We start from the raw sequence: 19,475 nt of genomic DNA on the forward strand, positions 1-19,475 counted from the left end.
GGGCTGGAGAAGGTGATGGCTGGATGCAAACAGTGCTTGATGGACGAGTCAGGGCACGGTGTTTCTGTTCCCTGTAGCACCTCCTGGCCCTTCTCATCCCCTCCTGGCCCTTCTCATCCCTGCCTGGCCCTTCTCAACCCCTCCTGGCCCTTCCCATCCCCTCCTGGCCCTTCCCATCCCCTCCTGGCCCTTCTCAACCCCTCCTGAACCTTCTCAACCCCTCCTGGCCCTTCTCAACCCCTCCTGGCCCTTCTCAACCCCTCCTGGCCTCTCTAACCTGAAAACACCTTCCCTGGGACAGGAGGTTCCCTGCTCCTGTTTTCCTCCTCCCCTGAGAGTCACCCAGTGTGTGGGGAGCTGGAGGTGCCCCCCCAAAAAGCCCCTTTGAGATCATGGAGTAAGGAGTGGGATGCCAGAGGGGTCAGAGCCCCCTGTGCTCCAAGCAGGAACAACTTTAATGGGCACGAGGCTGGTGTGTGGGCACAATCCTTCCACTTCTACACCATCCAAAAATATACATCCAACCAAATAACAAAAATAGACTATTTCAGCTGCTAGAGGAGGGGGCAGGGCAGTTATTCTGGCTAGAGGGAAAGACCCCCTTGGCAACCACCACCAAGGGCATTGCCATCCATCATCCCTGGCCTCAGGGCATAGGAGGGGACACTGGATGCAGGAGGGACTCTGTCCCTGCCCCTTCTGCTTTCCAGTGCCCCCTTGAGCATCCCCCCATCCTGCCCCAGGGGTGCCAAGCCGAGGGATGCACCTCAGGGACATGAGGGGGTGGGAAAAATGGGGAGGAGGCCAGCAGAGGCGAGAGGCTGCAGGTCCCTGGGCTCTTTAGCAGCCCTGTGAGGCAGCTGCAGTAGCCAAGAGCCCAGTGCTGGCCCTGGGCATGGCCATGCTCTGCCAGGGGCTCAGCCCAGGTGGCTCTGGCTGCTGCTGTTGGGCTGCAGTTTGACGCTGTCAGAGCTGCTCTGAGGGTCAGGAGACTTTCTGGCCTGCAGCACCATGGTCCAGTACCAGAGGAAGATGAGGAAACCTGAGAGAGGAAGGAAGGAGGGTGAGTGAACCCTCTTGAAGGACCAAGAGTGAGTCAACCAGGCAGGGCCAGCTCCTCATAGCCCAGCAGGGAAGGCTTGGAGCAGCCCAGCATCCCAGCCCCACCTTGGAGGGAGTTGATGATGGTGAAGATGTAGAGGGAGACGAGGCGGAAGACACCAGAGGTGAAGGAGAAGAAGACCAGTGCCCAGGGGATGCCCAGCAGGATGCTGAGCCCAAAGAGAGCCAGGACATGCTTGAGCTTGTGGCCTTTCTTGTTCTGGCGGAGGATCTCCCTCAGCATGGCCCCCAGCATGACTGAGTTGAAGAGGAACACCAGGCTGAAGAAGCCCAGGTTCACAACGTTATGGATCAAAGGGCTTGTGATCCAGCATCTGGAGGGAGGAGAAAGGGCAGAGGGTTAAAGCACAACGTGAGTTTGAGGGGTTGGGGGAAGCTGGTGCAAACCCAGCTTAGTTCAACGGGGATCCCCCAGCACAGGAAGCCTCAGCAAAGCCCTGAGCAAAGGCTGGAGGACATGGGGAAGGTTTAGCCAGGTTTTTATCCAGGAGCAGGGACCAGGCAGCCCCTCTCCCATGACTCACATGGTGGCGTTGGTGGATTTGCCACTGATGGATTCATAGACGGGGATGGAGAAGGGGCCGTAGTTTGTCCAGCTCACCAGGAAGATCAGCATCACACAGAAGAAGGGCAGTCCTGGAGGGGCAAGGACAGAGTGAGGTGTCTGCCCTAGTCCCTGGCTCTCAGATCTTCTGGAAGGACTTGTTGCCCCCTTCTCCCTGTAGAGGGTATGAGCCAACATCCTCCCTCGTAAGGGGAAAGTGAGGACAGAGCAAGGACCCCAGCCTGAGCCCTGCCCAGGAGTGACCTGTGCTGCAAGGGCTCTCCCAGGCCTCTGCCACAAAACATCCTGAGGTCTTCCTCCTGGACAAAGCATGGCAGAGACCTGTGGATGCTTCCTGCATCAAGCCCATCTATCTGGGTTGTCCTGGAGGCTACTTTCAGAAGGATCCTGTTCCTATTTAAAGGTCTCAAGGAGACCTCGTCTGGAGTCCTGTGTCTGAGCTCCCCAGCTCCAGGGAGACAGGGAACTGCTGCAGAGAGGCCAGGGCAGGGACAGCAAGATGCTGAGGGGCTGGAACATGTGTGTGAGGAGGAAAGGCTGCAGCCCTGGGGCTGTTGAGCCTGGGGAAGAGAAGCCTGAGCTCAGGGGCACCTCAGCAGTGCTGAGAAATGCCTCAAGGGTGGCTGTCAGGAGGATGGGGATGGCCTTTGCTCTGTGGTGCCCAGGGACAGGACAAGGGGTGATGGGCACAGGCTGCAACACAAACAGTTCCCCTGGCCCAGGAGGAGCAAGTGCTTTGGTGCTGAGGTGAGGGAGCCCTGGCCCAGGCTGCCCAGGGAGGGTGTGGAGGCTCCTTCTCAGGAGGTTTCCAACCCCAGCTGGACACGTTGCTGTGCCCCCTGAGCCAGGGGAAGCTGCTGGAGCAGGGGCTGGGGCTGCAGCAGCTCTGCAGGGCCCTGCCAGCCCCAGCATTCTGGGATCCTGTGACCTCTACCAAGTCTCTCAACAGACCCTTCTTTCAGCTTTCAGATAGCTGCCCCCTCACACCTACATCTCCATCCCCAGCCAGGCACCCTACATGGTGGGAAAGACCTGCCTAGGTGCCCCTCCACCCCATGGCCCGTGCCCTTGGGGCATCTCTGCCTCCCCTGTGCTCACCCCAGCCCACCAAGCAGAGCTTTAGCAGGAAGTGCTCATGGTAGGCGTTGAAGACTTCAATCACCAGGCGGTAGAGGTTGTAGCCCTCGATGCCCATCCAGGTGAGGCAGCTCAGGAGGGAGAAGTGCAGGAGCAGCCCCCCAGCTCTGCAGACAGCCTCACTGCTGCTGGAGGCCAAGTGCTCAGAGATGAGGAAGGTGACATCCAGGAGGAAGATGGCACCCAGTAGGTTCATGTGGATGTGCATGCTCGTGATCTGGTCTCGCTGTTTGCTTCTGGAGAATCCAGGTGGGGAGAGACACCATCACCATTCCTGGCCAGCATCCTTGGTACCCCACCACACCCCCATGGCTCCTCACAGGGCACCTCTCCACAGCCAGAAGGGCCAGGAGACACTCTGGTGCCACTGGGAGCTGGGAACCCCACGGGGACCCCCATTGCACGTGCAGATTCACATCCCTGCAGCTGAGCCTGCATTTCAGGTCTGGGCCATGACAGGGAGGGAGTGACATCACTTCAGCACTGAATCATTCCCATGGGATCAGTGACATGACTCAGGAGAAGACACTCATGTTCCTTCCAAAGAGTTTTGCAGGCTCCTGCTTGCCAAGTGATGAACAACCCCCAAGCTGGCTTCCCAAACCCATTGGAAACAGACTGGTTTTGAGTGGCCTGACCAAGGGGGAGGCTTCTGGAGAGCAGAACTCTGCTTGCTTCAAGCATGGCTCCCTCCACCATGCCTCCAGCCAGACCAGAGAGAGCTTATGGCCACTCAGGGGTAGTGACAATGGACAAGACACAGAGAGGGAACGTGGGTTGAACTCTCAGACTGTACCTGAAGTAGAGGAAGAGGATGGTACAAATGGATGCCAAGGCTGAGATCAGGCAGCCAATGTAGGTGATGATGCTCAGGTAATCCCTGTGTATGTAGGTGATCTCTGGGGAGGACACCTGAGGAGGGAGATGAGGTAGATGGTGAGGAAGAACAGCTGGTGGGAACGATGTAGAGAGCTGTGGGAAGGTGCTACCCACCATCAGCACAGCAAAGTAGGTGAGGTGGTTGCACCTGCAGTCTGTCTGTCTGGGCCCCGGCACTGTGGTGCAACCAGAGGTGTCCCAGCCCCCAGAGCTGGCTGGGAAGAGAAAGGGAGAGAGAGCATCTGGTGAGCAGCAGGAACGTGGCTTCAGATTTGGGGATGGTCAGACCAAGGTGTGCATGGCAGGGGGAAGGACAAAAGCAGGGGTTCCACTTTGTCTCATGCCAAGTACAGGCACTCAGCACCCTCAGCATCCACCCCAAGGGAGGGACAAAGCTCTTGGGTGAGCTCTGGAGAGAAAAACTTGAAGAGGAGGCTGAGGGGAGAACTCCTCACACTCTGCAGCTCTCTGACAGGAGGTTGTGGCTGGGGATGGGTCAGTCTCTGCTCCCCAGTAATAAATGATAGGATGAGAGGAAAGGGGCTCAGGCTGCCCCAGGGGAGGTTGAGGCTGGAGCTGAGGCAGAGCTGTTTCCCTGAGAGGGGTGTGAGCCCCTGTGCCAGGCTGCCCAGGGAGCTGGGGCAGTGCCCAGCCCTGGAGGGATCCCAAAGCCGTGGAGCTGAGGTGCTGAGGGGTCAGTGCTGGGCTGGGCAAGGTGAGGCCAGGGCTGGGGCTGCAGCAGCTTCAGGGGCTTTGCCAACCACAACAATTCAATGAAAAGGATTGCTGGCAACCCCTGGCATGAGGCCCAAGGGCAGGAGCACTCACCAGAGGTGTCCTCCTGCCAGAAGACGCACAGTGGGGTCACATTGCTCTGCAATGACAAAGCCACAGGCCCTGGTCAGGATGCAGCTGAGGGGCTGCTGCCTGGCCAGCACGTTTCAGGGGCAGGAGGCAACATGGTCTCAGAGGACAAACCACCCCATATCAGGAGTGGGCTCCAAGCAGAGACCGTTCTCTTGGCAGCTCATGGAGCACAGACATCCTCCCAGTCCCCCTTTTTGACACAAGAGCTCAGCCTCAGATGAAGCAGATCCCATACAGGCAGGCCAAGGGCATGGGCCTGATGGATTGTGACCATCCTCTAAGCTGGCAGGGCCTGAGCCCTCCTTGCCCCTCCATGCCTGGTGGGATCAGGTTCCATGAGGCTGTTTCCCCACCTACCGGCAGCTCATCGTGGAAGAAAGTGAGGACCACAGGGTCAGAGAGGTTGGCCACCACCTTGTCCACGAGGGAGATGCCAACCACCTTGTCACCCAGGACGTGGCTGCTGTTTGTATCCTGTTGGAGAAGGAGAGGAGGCGGTGGCAGGGTGGGAATGGAGAGCTGAGGCTGGGAGAGAGAGTTCCCAGGCCCCTTTCCCCACCAAGCTTTTAGCTCATATCCCTTATGTTCCAGCCTGTGCCCATCACCCCTTGTGCTGTCCCTGGGCACCACAGAGCAAAGCCCATCCCCATCCTCCTGACACCCACCCTTGAGGCATTTCTCAGCATTGCTGAGGTGCCCCTGAGCTCAGGCTTCTCTTCCCCAGGCTCAACAGCCCCAGGGCTGCAGCCTTTCCTCCTCACACACATGTTCCAGCCCCTCAGCATCTTGCTGGCCCTGCCCTGGCCTCTCTCCAGCACTTCCCTGTCTCTCTGGAGCTGGGGAGCCCAGAACTGGCCACAGGACTCCAGCTGAGGCCTCAGCAGGGCAGAGCAGAGGGGGAGCACAACCTCCTTGGCCCTGCTGCCCACACTTGATGCCCCCAGGCTGCCAGTGGCTTCTTGCACATTGCTGCTCATGATTAGCTTGTTCTCACCCAGCACTGCCAGGTCTGTCTCTGCAGAGCTGCTCTGCAGCAGGTCACCCCCAGCCTGTGCTGCTGCAGGCTGTTCCTCCCCAGCTGCAGGACTCTGCCCTCGCCCTGGTTGAATCTCATGAGGTTCATCTTTGAAGCATCTTCTCCAAGCAAACTCCCCAGAGATCCTGTCTGGGCACCATCCCTGCTGCCCTGTGCCACCAGAGCCCCTGGCACAGCGAGTTCACCTCAGCAGGAACAGGCATTACCTGGAACATGGTCTGGCTGCTGACATCCATGAGCAGCACCCTGTGCTCCACCTCCTCCTCCTCCTCCACCACAAACAGGCTGCTGGGCAGGTCCACTGCAAACCCACGGACATCAGCATCTTCCTGCAAGGTGACACCATCAGGGGAGAGGTTGGGAGAGGAACTTTGTGTGCCAAGAGCACCAGGCACAGCTGCCCAGCACCCACCTCTCCTTGGGACACAAAAGCCAGGTGCTGAGGAGCCTGGGCAGGCTGCACCCTCAGGACAGTCGCACGCACAGTGGCTTTGCCAAAGGTCTGGTTCTGCCCTTCGAGCTCCACCTGGGCCAGTGTCTTCTCCAGCTCAGCCAGTTTGCTGTTGGGGAAGGAGCAGAGTGAGCAGGATGCAGTGGGCATGGCACTGGAATGGCACCAAGCAGACACTCACCGCCGCAGCAGCCGTGGTGCCACCGGCCCTGCAGCTGGCACTGGGGGCTGAGCCAGGAGCCTGGCCAGGGCAGAGAGCTGCTCCTCCACATCATCCTCCCACACAGAGCTGTTGAGACCGAGCTGGCTGAGCCTGTGGGGCTGCCCAGCAGTGCAGGTGGGGCCCTCGGAGAGCTCTGCAAAGCACAAGGTTAGCCAGGGGTTGAGGGAATGAAGAGCTTTTTGGCTAAATCTCCATCCTCATCTGTAGGGAATCTGGGTAGCAGAGGCTGCCCTGGGCTCCTGCCAGCAAACAGCCTGGGGAAAAGGAAGCTGAGGGGAGACAGGAGCACTCTCTGCATCTCCCTCACAGGAGGTTGGGGTGGGGGAGTCAATGTCTGCTCCCAAGTTATAAATGACAGGACGAGAGGAAACGGCCTCAGGTTGCCCCAGGGGAGGCTGAGCTTGGAGCTGAGGCAGAACTGTTTCCCTGAGAGGGGTGTCAGCCCTGTGCCAGGCTGCCCAGGGAGCTGGGGCAGTGCCCAGCCCTGGAGGGATCCCAAAGCCCTGGAGCTGAGGTGCTGAGGGGTCAGTGCTGGGCTGGGCAGGGTGAGGCCAGGGCTGGGACTGCAGCAGCTTACAGGGCTTTTGCAACCCAAACAACTCTATGCAGGACCAGCTCCCATCACAGGGGCTGCAGACCACAGGCACTGGCCTGGAGCTGGGGGGATGCCCTGGCCTTGGCCACCCAGCTGCTTCACAAAGTGCCCTTGTCTGCAGGGAAGAGATGAACTATGAAAGAACTGTTTCCCTGAGAGGGGTGTGAGCCCCTGTGCCAGGCTGCCCAGGGAGCTGGGGCAGTGCCCAGCCCTGGAGAGATCCCAAAGCCCTGGAGCTGAGGTGCTGAGGCTGTGGGTCAGTGCTGGGCTGGGCAGGGTGAGGGCAGGGCTGGGACTGCAGCAGCTTCAGGGGCTTTTCCAAACATACAATTCTATGATTATATGAAACTTATGCCCCCTCCCACTACATCTTCACAGCATGCTCTGGCATAGCCCCCAGCTCTCTGCTCAGTGCTAGAGAACAGGCTGGGGCTGAAAGAAACCCTCTCACTGAAACAACACCTCATTGCCATTACCGGGGAAGATGTACTTGGATGCACTCTCCAGGGAGGTGTTCCTCCCACCCTTGGAGATACAGGACACATTGAAGATGGGGGTGCTGGTTCTTCCAGTCCTCTCCTTGCCACGGGTGCTGCTGCTGGCCGGGTCCTTGCCCAGGAGGAAGCTCTGCTTGCCGTACGCCAGCCGCAGCGTCCCGTTGCCCTGGAACCAGTACAGGCAGAAGCGGTACCTGCCCAGGGCTGGGGGCAAGCTGTACTCATAGGAAGAGTTCCTCCTCCTTGGCATAAAGGGCTTCTTGATGATCAGGGCCTGGGCTGTGTTCTCGATGGAGATGCTGGCAGAGCCGTGCTCGTAGATGATGGAGCTGTTCTGGGTCTGGTTTCGGTCGCCACAGAAGCGCAGGTCCTCTGTCCCAGGGCTGCTGGCTCCTGCCCCTGTGGTGCAGAGGTGTGGAGGCACTGGCTCAGCTTGAGGGGTGGCACCTCCTGCCTCCTGCTGCACCCACAGCTCCCTGCCCTGCTCACACACACCCTGTCCTGGGGGGCTGGGAGATGTGGGCACATCCCTGGCACCTCCAGTCCTGCAGCTGCAGAGGAATAACCTCCTGCACCAGCACAGTGACCTGCTGGAGAGCAGCTCTGGGAGAGGGACCTGGGGGTGCTGGGTGAGAACAAACTGACCATGAGGAGCAACATGCAAGAAGCCCATGGCAGCCTGGGGGCATCAAGAGTGTGGGCAGCAGAACAAGGGAGGTTCTGCTGAGGCCTCATCTGGAGTCCTGTGGCCAGCTCTGGGCTCCCCAGCTCCAGAGGGACAGGGAGCTGCTGCAGAGAGGCCAGGGCAGGGACAGCAAGATGCTGAGGGGCTGGAACATGTGAGTGAGGAGGAAAGGCTGCAGCCCTGGGGCTGTTGAGCCTGGGGAAGAGAAGCCTGAGCTCAGGGGCACCTCAGCAATGCTGAGAAATGCCTCAAGGGTGGGTGTCAGGAGGATGGGGATGGGCTTTGCTCTGTGGTGCCCAGGGACAGGACAAGGGGGAACGGGCACAGGCTGCAACACAAACAGTTCCCCTGGCCCAGGAGGAGCAAGTCCTTTGGTGCTGAGGTGAGGAAGCCTGGCCCAGGCTGCCCAGGGAGGGTGTGGAGGCTCCTTCTCAGGAGGTTTCCAACCCCAGCTGGACACGTTCCTGTGCCCCCTGAGCCAGGGGAAGCTGCTGGAGCAGGGGCTGGGGCTGCAGCAGCTCTGCAGGGTCCTTCCAGCCCCCACCACGCTGGGATTCAATGGCCATGCTGGGACACTTCATCAGGGCTCCTGGAGCACAACAACTCCTACCTCAGGGCCACCCTTTCCCAGCTGCCACCATTCACGTCAGGAAAAGCTGTCAGGGGACCTCCCCATCCCCAGCAGGGATGGATGGAGACCATCTCTTTTCCCTGGCAAGGATCCATCCTGCCCCAGAGACCCCACCAGCAGCACATCAGCACACAACACATTTCACCTCATGGAGGCTGTGACTGCAAACACCCCTCAATGCCCATCAGCCAATTTTTGGGGGCTGCCAATTACCTCTATCAGCCCAATTCCCAGGGCAGGACATGGCTGGGGGAGCCTACCTTGGAGGGTGAAGATGAGGAGCAGAAGGACGACCTTCATCCCGGGTTTCTCTCTGCTTTGGCTTGGCCTCTGAGGAGAAAGCAGAGCCTGGAAGGGTACAAAGGAGCCATGTGAGTGTTTGGCTGTAACTCACACCATGGGGTCAGGAGAGTGCTGGTGGGACACTGGGCAGGGTGATATCAGGCAGCTCCCCAGGGCCTCTGCCAGCAGGAGCTCTGGCACACAGAGGGCACCCAGCACCCTGGCACATGGGAGTCCTGCCCTCCTCTCCCTGCTTCACATCTAGCTTCAGGCCTTGGCTCCTTATCAGAAGCAACAGGAGCAGAAGGAAACGGTGGTTTCCTAATTTATCACCCCTAAAATGAGTGTGTGGGATGCTTTGAGCTCCTGCAGACCTGCTGAGGAGCTTGGGCACGTTGCAAACCGCTCCCTCAGCTCAGCCTGGCAATGCCAACACCGCAACCCCGGCTGCCAAAACCCCTCCTGCACCCCCTGTCCCCACCCCTTCCCCCTTCCCCCTGCTCCACCACCCTTCTCTTTGTCTTTATACATGGCTGTGGCTACTGTGACCCCCACCCAGGCCAGTGCTGAGCACCCCAAGGTGCTGCTGCACCCACACGCTCCACCCAGCCTCAGCCTTCGCACCCACAGCGCTTGCTGCTGTCACCGTGCCTCAGCTCCCAGCTTCACCTCCTCACCACCCCACTGTCACAGGGCTCAGGCTGCTGGCACTCATCCTGCCAAGGCCTGGGGACCAGCAGCAGCCCCCACAGGGCAGGACAGCAGGGTGTCAGCTGCCAGGCCAGCCAGCAGAACCCAGCACTTGCCAATGGCCAAAGCCAAGCCAGCATCCCACTGCTGCAGGGAGAAACCTCCTCAAAACATGCCAAGGGGACAAATCCTGTGTCATTTTAAAGCTACCAAGGTGCTGAGGGGCTGGGACATGTGTGTGAGGAGGAAAAGCTGCAGCCCTGGGGCTGTTGAGCCTGGGGAAGAGAAGCCTGAGCTCAGGGGCACCTCAGCAATGCTGAGAAATGCCTCAAGGGTGGGTGTCAGGAGGATGGGGATGGGCTTTGCTCTGTGGTGCCCAGGGACAGCACAAGGGGTGATGGACATGAGCCAGAACACACACAGCTCCACTTAAACACAAGGAGCAAGTGCTTTGGTGCTGAGGTGAGGGAGCCCTGGCCCAGGCTGCCCAGGGAGGGTGTGGAGGCTCCTTCTCAGGAGGTTTCCAACCCCAGCTGGACACGTTCCTGTGCCCCCTGAGCCAGGGGAAGCTGCTGGAGCAGGGGCTGGGGCTGCAGCAGCTCTGCAAGTCCCTTCCATCCCTCTCCATGCTGGGCTTCTGGGATCAGCTCAGCCATTACTCAACTGGGACCAGAAATCCCAGTGGGGATGTGGGTGGGGGAACTGGTATTTCCCCTCCAGGCTCTGGATGACCCTGCTCCCCCTGACGCCACTTGCTGTTTCCTGAGGCAAACAATAGCAAAGAGAAAAACCCCCAAAAATGGTTTCACAGTGGGAAAATGCAGGTCCCAGCCACACAGGAGGTCACCAAGGTACCTGCCCAGTGCCACTCAGTATCAGTGACAGAGACAAAGCCCCCTTCAGCACCAACCCTACGTCCACTCCACCACCCCCAAGGCAGGACAGCTTTACCCACAGCCAGATCTGGGGGGCTGAGCTCCTCCAAGAACAGCAACACATTGAAAACCTCCTGATTTGGCCTAAAATCAGATGATGTAAAAAAGAGGTGGTGGGGACATCACCAGGGCTGGAGGAGGCTCCTTCACCCCCAGTGCAGGGGGAAGCTCAGCCCTGGGCATCACGCTGCATCCTCCCATTAAAGGAACACACTCACTCTGAAATAAAGAGCCAAGGGAAAACGTTGCAGCCTCTGAACTTGGAGGCAAATGAGGAAAACAAACCCCATAAATACCCCACATAAAAAGCACCCAGAGTTTCCCACCACCTCCCTGCTCTCAGGGTGACCTGGCAGCAGGTATTGAAGCTTCTGGAGGTGACATGTGGCTTTTGGAGGTGATGTTTTTACCAAGGAGAAGGGAAGATGCTCTAATACCTCTAATACAAACACGGGAAACAGAGAGATCCAGGGGCTTTTATCTCTGTTTTCCTTCCAGATTTGTTAGGGAAATACATCAACACTCTGTTCCTTGAGATACTGATGAGCACACAGCTTGTCACCCACAGCCTGTGACTCAGGGAGCTGGAAGAGGAAACTGAGGCATAGAGAGACAAGCCAGGATGGGCTCCCCAGCATGCAGAAGGGATTTGCTAGTGTGACCAGCAGGAGCAGGGCAGTGCCTGTGCCCCTGTGCTGGGCCCTGGGGAGGCTGCAGCTCCAGGGCTGTGTCAGTGCTGGGCCCCTCACTCCCTGCCACAGGGACACTGAGGGGCTGCAGCTCCAGGGCTGTGTCAGTGCTGGGCCCCTCACTCACTGCCACAGGGACACTGAGGGGCTGCAGCTCCAGGGCTGTGTCAGTGCTGGGCCCCTCACTCACTGCCACAGGGACACTGAGGGGCTGCAGCGTGGCCAGAGCCGGGCACTGAGCTGGGGAAGGGGCTGGAGCACAAGGGGCTGGGGAGGGGCTGAGGGAATGGGGGTGTTGAGCCTGGAGAAGAGGCTGAGGGGAGACAGGAGCCCTCTCTGACACTCCCTGCCAGGAGGCTGCAGGGAGCTGGGGGTCAGGCTCTGCTCTCCAGTAATGACAGGACAAGAGGAAACAGCCTCAAGTTGCCCCAGGAGGGGCTGAGGTTGGAGCTGAGGCACAACTGTTTCCCTGAGAGGGGTGTGAGCCCCTGTGCCAGGCTGCCCAGGGAGCTGGGGCAGTGCCCAGCCCTGGAGGGATCCCAAAGGCATGGAGCTGAGGTGCTGAGGGCTGTGGGTCAGTGCTGGGCTGGGCAGGGTGAGGGCAGGGCTGGGACTACAGTAGCTTCCAGGGGCTTTTGCAACCTAAACAACTCCATGCAGGACCAGCTCCCATCACAGGGGCTGCAGACCACGGGCACTGGCCTGGAGCTGGGGGATGCCCTGGCCTTGGCCACCCAGCTGCTTCACAAAGTGCCCTTGTCCTTGGCCAGTGGCCGGCGTGGGCAGGGTCAGCCTGTGTGTTGTTCAGGGGATTGGCATTTGAGCCTTCCCCAGCACCAGCAGGGTCTGACCCAGCACATTTCTGAAAGCCCCAGAGCCGAGCAGCCCCTGCCCTGTGCTGGCAGCCTGGCTGTGCCAAGCCCCTGCCAAACCTCTGCCACCAGCCAGGGCTCAGCGCTGCAGCTCTGCCCAGGGCTGTGGGCTTGCACACAACCCCCAGCTGAGCTTTGCCAACAGCACAAAACCAGCCCTGATAATGAATCCCACAGGAGTGCCTCAGCTCCCTGCCAGAGCCTCTGGCAGCCATCCTGCTCTGGGCAGGCATGGGGAGAGCCTGGGGAGGCAGGCACAGGCAGAGCTCTGCTGTCTGGGGCTCTCCAGGTGGAGCTTTGCATTAAAGCTGGGTTGTAACATTCAACAATTTCTTGAAAACATCTATTTCCTAAAAACACCACAGCCAGAAACATCTGCAGCCACATTTCCTCCTGAGGCTGGGCCACATGGCATGCAAAGCCCTGCAGCTCTGCACAGCCTGCAAGGGGCTGGTGAAGGATGGAGGACCAGGGATGCTCAGGGTGAATCACCATGAAATGGGAACAGAGTGGTGTAGGGTGTCCTCTCCCATCACCCCTCACCACATCACCAGCCTCAGGTGCAGGGTGTCCTCTCCCATCACCAGCTTCAGGTGCAGGGTGTCCTCCCCCATCACCCCTCACCACATCACCAGCCTCAGGTGCAGGGTGTCCTCCCCCATCACCCCATACCACATCACCAAGCCTCAGGTGCAGGGTATCCTCTCCCATCACCCCACACCACATCACCAGCCTCAGGTGCAGGGTGTCCTCCCCCATCACCAGCCTCAGGGAGGGATGGGCAGACACCCCTACAGCACACTTGTCCTTCTTTGGGAACAGCCCCTTGGACTCCTCCTGGGGGTCAGCTGGTATTTTCCCTCCATTTAAACCACCTCCCAGGTCGTATTAGCTCCCAAAACACCTCATCCCCTCCCAGGTCTTGTCTCCTTCCACATGAGGAGGGTGCCCATTGCCAGCCCATGCTGTGGGTGCTGGGGAAGGAAGGTACAAGGCAGTGCAGAGCAGCCCAGGACCACCCCAAATCATGCTCCCAGGCATTTGGCACGAGAAGCAGCCAACCTGGAGCCTGGCAAAGGTGAATCCCATCCCAGCAGGCACTCCCTGCTGCAGAAAAGCCAAGCACAGCTGAGATGAAACCTGCAGCACACGAGGAGCCAGGTAAGAGGCTCCCATCCCCCCAGATCCCTGCCAAACCCCAGCTGGCGGTGAGCTGATGGGAAAGGAGTTGGCGGGTCAGAGCCTTCCCAAAAAGCAGGCATTGACAGGCTGCTTCCCAGCTGGTGCTGCCAGGAGCTGGTGATGCCAGGAGCTGGCACTGCCAGGAGCTGGCACACCGGGAGCCACCAGCCCCCAGCCTGCAATCCCCACACCCACGGGTGCCATCAGAAGGCTGGGGACAGCCAGCCCTGAGGTCCCCATCCCAGCAGCACACAGTTGCTTGCAAACCTGTTGCTCTGTGAATAGCAGCCCCCAGGCCACAGGATTAAGAGCTGGAGTGCAACCAAGTATGCAGCAGCAATTTTAGGCCTTGGCTTAATTCACGTGGGAGCTGCAAAGCCAGCGAGGGGCAGGACAAAACACACCGCGGCGGCGGGGCCGGGCTTAAAGGATTTGTTCCCCCCTTCCACACACACATCTCCTGGCTCCCTGCTGGCAAAGGGAGCTTGGAGGGGGGTCACTGCAGCCTTCAGACCGTGAAACAAGCTTTGGCTGCCTTCCCTCCTCGACAGCTATTTGGACTTGCTGCCAGGAAGGTTATTCCAGGAGACTTTGTTTCAGTTCTCCAGCCGGCCTCGCTGGCTTTTGCTGGGGGGGGGTCAGGCAGCCCCCCAGCATCTCCCAGCAGCGTGCTGGGACCGGCAGCAACAAGCTGAGGTGTTGCAGGAGGAATCCCCCCCAAGGAGGCATTTTAGGGGAGGGAGATCACCCTGTCGAGACACGCCGGCGGTCCCACTGGGATGCTGCACCCTCCATCAGCAGGGAGGGAGGAGGAGGAGGGAGCTGGTGGTTCCCGGGGGTGGGAAGCGGGGGTCACACGCAGAGCCCCTCCCGGCGGCCGGGGCTTTGCGGGGCTCAGCTGTGCCGCTGGCAGCAGCCGGGAGCAGCTGAGCCCGGGAGGCTCCGCCGGCCGGGAATTCAGCCTGGCTGCGGGGCAGACGAGGGCGAGCCCCATTTAGGAGGGATGGAAGCTTCTCCAGACGACTTACGCCACGGCTACAAGCACAGACCTCCGGTCCCTGCCCGCACGGACACGCCGCAGCCACCACTCAGGTGCGGGAGGGCACAATGTCCCCGCAGCCGTGGCAGCGGGGATATCCCCCTCGGCTCCATCCAGCCCGGCTGCTCCCTGCCCCGTCGGCCAACCGGCCGCCCCAGTGGCACCAGCCCCAGCCTCGCAGAGCCCCGGTGCCCTCCCAGTCCTGCCGGGCTGGCCACAGGGGCTGGCAGATGCTCACCCGCCTCTCCTCCCGCACCGAGGACCGCGCAGCATTCCCTCCCAGTATCCCCAGTAAACCCGTCACAGATAGCCCCCCTCTTACCGTGGCCTTTGGGACCCCCAAAGCAAGCATCGGCCGCCCCCCGCTCCGCCTCAGCCGCTCCCCGGCACCAGCGGTACGTGTGCCCGGCTCGGCATGGGCTCCGTGCCTCGGCAGCGTGCGGCTGAGCTCGGCTGGCTGCTCCCCGGCTCGGTACCGCTCAGCTGGGCTCGGCACAGCCCAGCCCCGCACCTTGCAGCCCGGCCCGGCGCGGTCCCGCCCCGTCGCGTCTCGTCCCGCCCCCCCGGGCAGGCGGTGACTCAGCGGGGCGGGACCGCCACGGTCGCGTCTCAACGACCCCCCCCCGAGACCCTCGGAGCGGCCACCAGCCCTTCGAGCACGGCACCTGCCCGGCTCAGCCCGGCAGCATCGGCCCATGGAAGGGCTGGAGGGTCAGGGCTGCGGCCAGCCCGGGGGGGCGCCCCCATCCCGCCGCCCTTCAGCCCCGGGCTGGCGGGCATCCAGCGCAGGGGAGGGGGGAGGGAGCGGGCGGCTGCACGGCTGGCTGCGAGCGGGGTTAAAACATAACAATTAATGGGAAATCAAGCGGGACGGAGCGTTCCCGTGAACCCTGTCCCGCAGGAAACGAGGGAGGCGAGAAGCAGGGCAAGGAGCCCAGGGGGAAGCGAGGAGGGAGGGGGAAAGCTGCGACGGGATCCCTCAAGCCCCCCAAGTAACATCTGGGCTGGGATGCGGGGTGCGGAGCCCCGTTGTGACCTCCCCCAGTCAAGGCCATGTGGCTCCCACCAGCCATCCCGAGGCCTGGAGATGGTCACTGTGCCCCTCGGGACCCAGAGGAGTTGAGGCTGGAAGCGGCGTGGCAGCGCTGGAGGAGCAGACAAAGCCAAAGGCGCTGCCAGGCGATGCCTTTGTGCGCCTTGAAAAGCAGCCGGGCGGGAGAAAGCCGGGGCTGCCAGGAGACGGAGGGAGGAGAGCAGCAGGGGAGGGCTCCGGGAAGTGCCCTGGGTAAATAATTACTCCCGCAGATATTTTCAAAGGCTTGAATGAGACTTTTCTTTCTTCGGGGGGGGGGGAAGGGTGGAAACAACCTCCCGCTCCCTCGGGGAAGGCGATGGAGACAAAAGGGCAGCGGCGCCGGAGGTGGCCAAGCTGCAGCGGCACCCCCGGAGCAGGGGACATCCCGCATCGCCCCTCGGCTCGGTTTAATGCTCAGCTCCGAATTTCCCCGTTTCCCACGGGAAAAGGTTCCCACGGGAAGCAGCTCACGCGGCCTCGCGCTCCCGGACCGTAACGAACGCGGCCGCCTTTGAATTCATTCCAACCGTCCCCACGCCGCCAGGAGACCCCAAAAGCGCATCCTCAGGGCTGCAGGAGCATCGAGGCCACAAACGGCTCCCGCTGCGGGTCACCCCCACCGGGATCCGCCGCAAACCCGCGTCCCGGGACTCACATTGGAGCGGGGGATCAGGTGCGGTCCCCCCCACGGCCCGGCCCGGCCAGGAAAGGACATTTCAGGGCATCTTTTTTGCCGCTGTTTCTGGAACAAAGAGCCTTTTGTCAGCGCTTGACGTTATCGGGAGTTATTTTTAGGTTGCCTGTCCGTCCGTCCGTCCGTCTGTCCGCACTTGTTGATGTTATCGGGTCCTCTAGAAGCGGGCGGCTGTGCTGCTGCCTCCAAAGATGCTGCCTGAGCACGGAGAGGGAGGGAAGGAAGGAGGGAGGGAGGGAGATGGGACATCCTTGTGCAGTCCCTTGCAGGCGACGTTTGCCCAGCGGCACTCACTCAGCCTAGAGGTTTATTCCTCAAGCTGGGGAGTTCCTCAAAGCCCTAAAGGTTCCTGAAAACCCTCAAAGTTCCTCAAAGCTGTAAAAGAAGTTCCTAAAACCCCTCAAAGCTTCTCAAAACCAAAAAAGCCTTAAAAGTTCCTAAAAACCCTGAAAGTTCCTAAAAGTCATAAAGGCTCCTAAAGCCCTAAAAGCTCCTAAAGCCCAGTAGTTCCTAAAAATCCCTAAAGATCCTAAAGCCTTCGGTTCCTAAAAGCCTTGAAATCTCCTAAAAACCTTTAAAGTCGTGCCCTAATAATCCCTTAAAGTTCCTAAATACCCTTAAAGTTTCTAAAGCCCTTTAAAGTTACTAAAACCACTACAAGCTCTTCTCCTGGAGACCTACTAGTTCCTAAAGCTTCTAAAAAACCCCAAAAGCCTTAACAGTTCCTAACAATCCTAAAAGCTCCTAAAGCCTTAAAGCATCTAAAAGCCCTAAAATCTCCTTTTAAAACCTCTTTAAAGTGCCTGTAAGCTCTCATAGTCCCTAAGAGTTCCTAAAAGCCCCAGAAGTTGTGAAATACCTTTAAGCTTTTAAGTTCTCAAAGTTACTAAAAACACTGAAAGCTCCTAAAACCTTTCTCAATTTCTTAAAGCCCTCAAAGTTCCTAAAACCCCCCCAAAAGCTCCTAAAAGACCTAAAGCCCCCCCCCCCAAGCTTCCTAAAAATCCCTGAAGCTCCTAAATGCTTCTAAACCCCCTTGGATGCTGCAAACAAACCCACCCCTAAGACATCCTGAAAACCAGGGGTTTCTAAAAGCCCCAAAACTTCCCCAAGGCCCCTGAGTGCTCCCAGGAGAGGGGCAATTATGGGGCTGGGCCCAGCTGTGGGAAGGAAGATGAGGATGATGAAGGAGAGGAGTGCTGGGGGAAGGGGATGCCCTGAGGTTTCCCCTCCTAATGCAGTGAGTGATGCCCAGGACACCCATGGGAGTCTTGGAGGATGGTAAACCCTGGAAGTCTTCCTCCTCAAAGATAGATTCCATGGGGAGGTGGATGCCCCCCACCCTGAGCCCATCCCCAGCCCCACATCAGGGTTTCTCCCTCAGATGGCAGCTCTGCAGGTGCTGGGGCTGTAAAACCCAACCCTAGAGAGAGCCATAAACCCGACTTATTTGTTTAGGCTCAGCTTTGCAAATAAACCCACGGCCATGGCAGGGGAGTCTGGGGGATCCCTCCCCACCATTGCGTGAGGATGCTCCAGTGGGACCCCCCCCAGCAGCCACATCCCAGAGGCAGATCCCAAATTGGAGCTGATGGCTGCCCCCTGCCTTCTATTCCCAAATGGATTTTTTTCTCTTCCCCAGCTGCTTGTTTCCCCCAAATCTGGAGTATCTGGAAGAATTCCTGAGCTTTGCCCCTTGCCTGAGGCGTGCTGCCTTTCCTGAGGAAAACAGGACGGCACAAGCCTGCAGTAGCCTGGCACTGGCCTCCTGCCCGATAACGTGCCTGGGAAGGTAAACAGCATCGTTTCTCCTTGGGGAGGTCAGATGGGACAACTCTCCCTTCTCCTGCCTGCAGTGCCCAGGACAAGCTGGGCACTGGGGGTGCTGGGAGCCCACCCTGAGCTCCCAGGGGAACCTCAGGCAGCGTTTTGACTTCACTCCTGGCATGGTGGGGTGGGGAACTGTACCCTTTTTTACCCCCTGGTTGCTAGAACTGGGCTTAGCCCACCAGGAACCACCATATCCCACCGGTGTCCAGCAACAGGCTGAGCTCCCCGGGGACCCCTGTGCCCCCCGATGCCGCTGCCGGGGCACAGCCGTTGCTCGCCGAGGGCTCCCGGCTACGGGAACATCACAGCCCGGCCCCGGCAGCCGCTGCGACCCACGAGAAACCTCGAGGTCGGGAGGAAGGGGCACGGGAAGGGTATCCCCAGAGCAGCTCGGGAGCTGCCACAGCCAGGCTGAGACACTCCCTCCCACGGTGGGGCTCACGGAGGACCTTGGCACCTCCCCAAACCCTCGGGCTCCTTGTTGGATGGCTGGGTTCAGCTGCCGGGGCGGTGACACACGCACAGCTCATCGCCTCGCTGCGGGAGCCTGGCGGGGGGAGGCACACGGCCCCGACGGGACGGGCTTTTGTCCTGAACACCGGCGGGAGGGAGGGAAACGCGGCGGCTCTGCCTGCCCTTTGTGCACCGCAACAAAGAACAGAAGCCAGTGGCTTCCTTGGCTGCCCGGGGAGCAGCCAGAGAGGCAGCGTGGGGAGGAGACACCACATGAGCCTGCCCTGCTTCCAGCTGAGATGGGGTTCGTTTTCTTCCCAGTAGCTGCTCCAGGGCTGTATTTTGGGGTTACCTGAAGGGAATGTGGGTAACAGAGGGATGTTTGGCTGGTGCTGCACAGCATCGAGGCCCTTTCTGCTTCTCATCCCACTGAGGGCCCTGGGGGTGGGGGGAGGCTGCTGTGTGCAGCAGCAGCTGGGAGGGAGCGTGGCCAGCACAGCTGACCCCAACCAGCCACAGGGCCAGTCCAGACCACAGCCCATCCTGCCCAGTACAGGCACTGGGGGGTTGGCTGGGAGGGGGGATGGCTGCTGGGGATGGCTCAGGGGTGGGGAGCAACCACATGGGGCAGCGCCTGGCTTTGGTCTCTCCTCATTGCTGTTGTTACACTTTAATCTTCTGTTATAATCGTGTAGTTATTATCTTAACCGGTTTGATTTTCTTTGCCGATTGCCCTCCCCAGCCCGCGGGAGCTGAGTTGGGGGGATGCAACCGGAGACCCCCCCCCACTCCTGCCCGTCCCGTCGGAGGTGCGCGGTGGCGGCTCCTCCAGGGGGCTCGGCCGTCCCGTCCCGATTGTTGGGGGGGCTCCGAGGCACCGAAGCGTGTGCGCAGCCCCGAGCTGGGACCATCTGCGGAATCCATGTGCCATCTAGTGGGAATTCCACTAACGACAAGGCAGAACGTGGCTGTCGCTTCTGCCGGCTCTGCGGGGGAATGGATGGCGGGGACCAGCTGCGGGACGACGAACCAGACCCCCCATTGGC

General features: G+C 60.1%; 1 protein-coding gene across 1 annotated transcript; it reads right to left on the reverse strand.

The window, feature by feature from the left end:
* Positions 1–398: 398 nt before the first annotated feature.
* ADGRG1 (adhesion G protein-coupled receptor G1) lies at positions 399–14,925 on the reverse strand. The gene is made up of 14 exons (XM_062007436.1): positions 14,700–14,925; positions 8,949–9,036; positions 7,352–7,771; positions 6,239–6,413; positions 6,019–6,166; positions 5,813–5,935; positions 4,928–5,044; positions 4,532–4,577; positions 3,818–3,918; positions 3,621–3,736; positions 2,786–3,060; positions 1,647–1,758; positions 1,168–1,436; positions 399–1,042 (listed from the first exon to the last, which is right to left on the reverse strand). The coding sequence occupies exons 1-14, from the start codon at positions 14,727–14,729 to the stop codon at positions 918–920; spliced, it is 2,145 nt and encodes a 714-aa protein (XP_061863420.1). The 5' UTR covers positions 14,730–14,925; the 3' UTR covers positions 399–917.
* Positions 14,926–19,475: the final 4,550 nt, after the last annotated feature.

This window comes from Colius striatus, chromosome 14 (assembly GCF_028858725.1).
Source record: "Colius striatus isolate bColStr4 chromosome 14, bColStr4.1.hap1, whole genome shotgun sequence".
Classification (NCBI taxonomy): Eukaryota; Metazoa; Chordata; class Aves; order Coliiformes; family Coliidae; genus Colius; species Colius striatus.

What these genes read in the sequence shown, in the direction of transcription:
- ADGRG1 (XM_062007436.1), bottom strand. Translation starts at nt 14,729, where the DNA reads ATGCTTGCTTTGGGGGTCCCAAAGGCCACG. An exon ending in ATCCAAGTACATCTTCCCCG is followed by an intron (nt 6,414 to 7,351) that starts GTAATGGCAATG and finishes TGTGCTTTGCAG; the next exon opens with AGCTCTCCGAGGGCCCCACC. An exon ending in CCTACTTTGCTGTGCTGATG is followed by an intron (nt 3,737 to 3,817) that starts GTGGGTAGCACC and finishes CTCCCTCCTCAG; the next exon opens with GTGTCCTCCCCAGAGATCAC.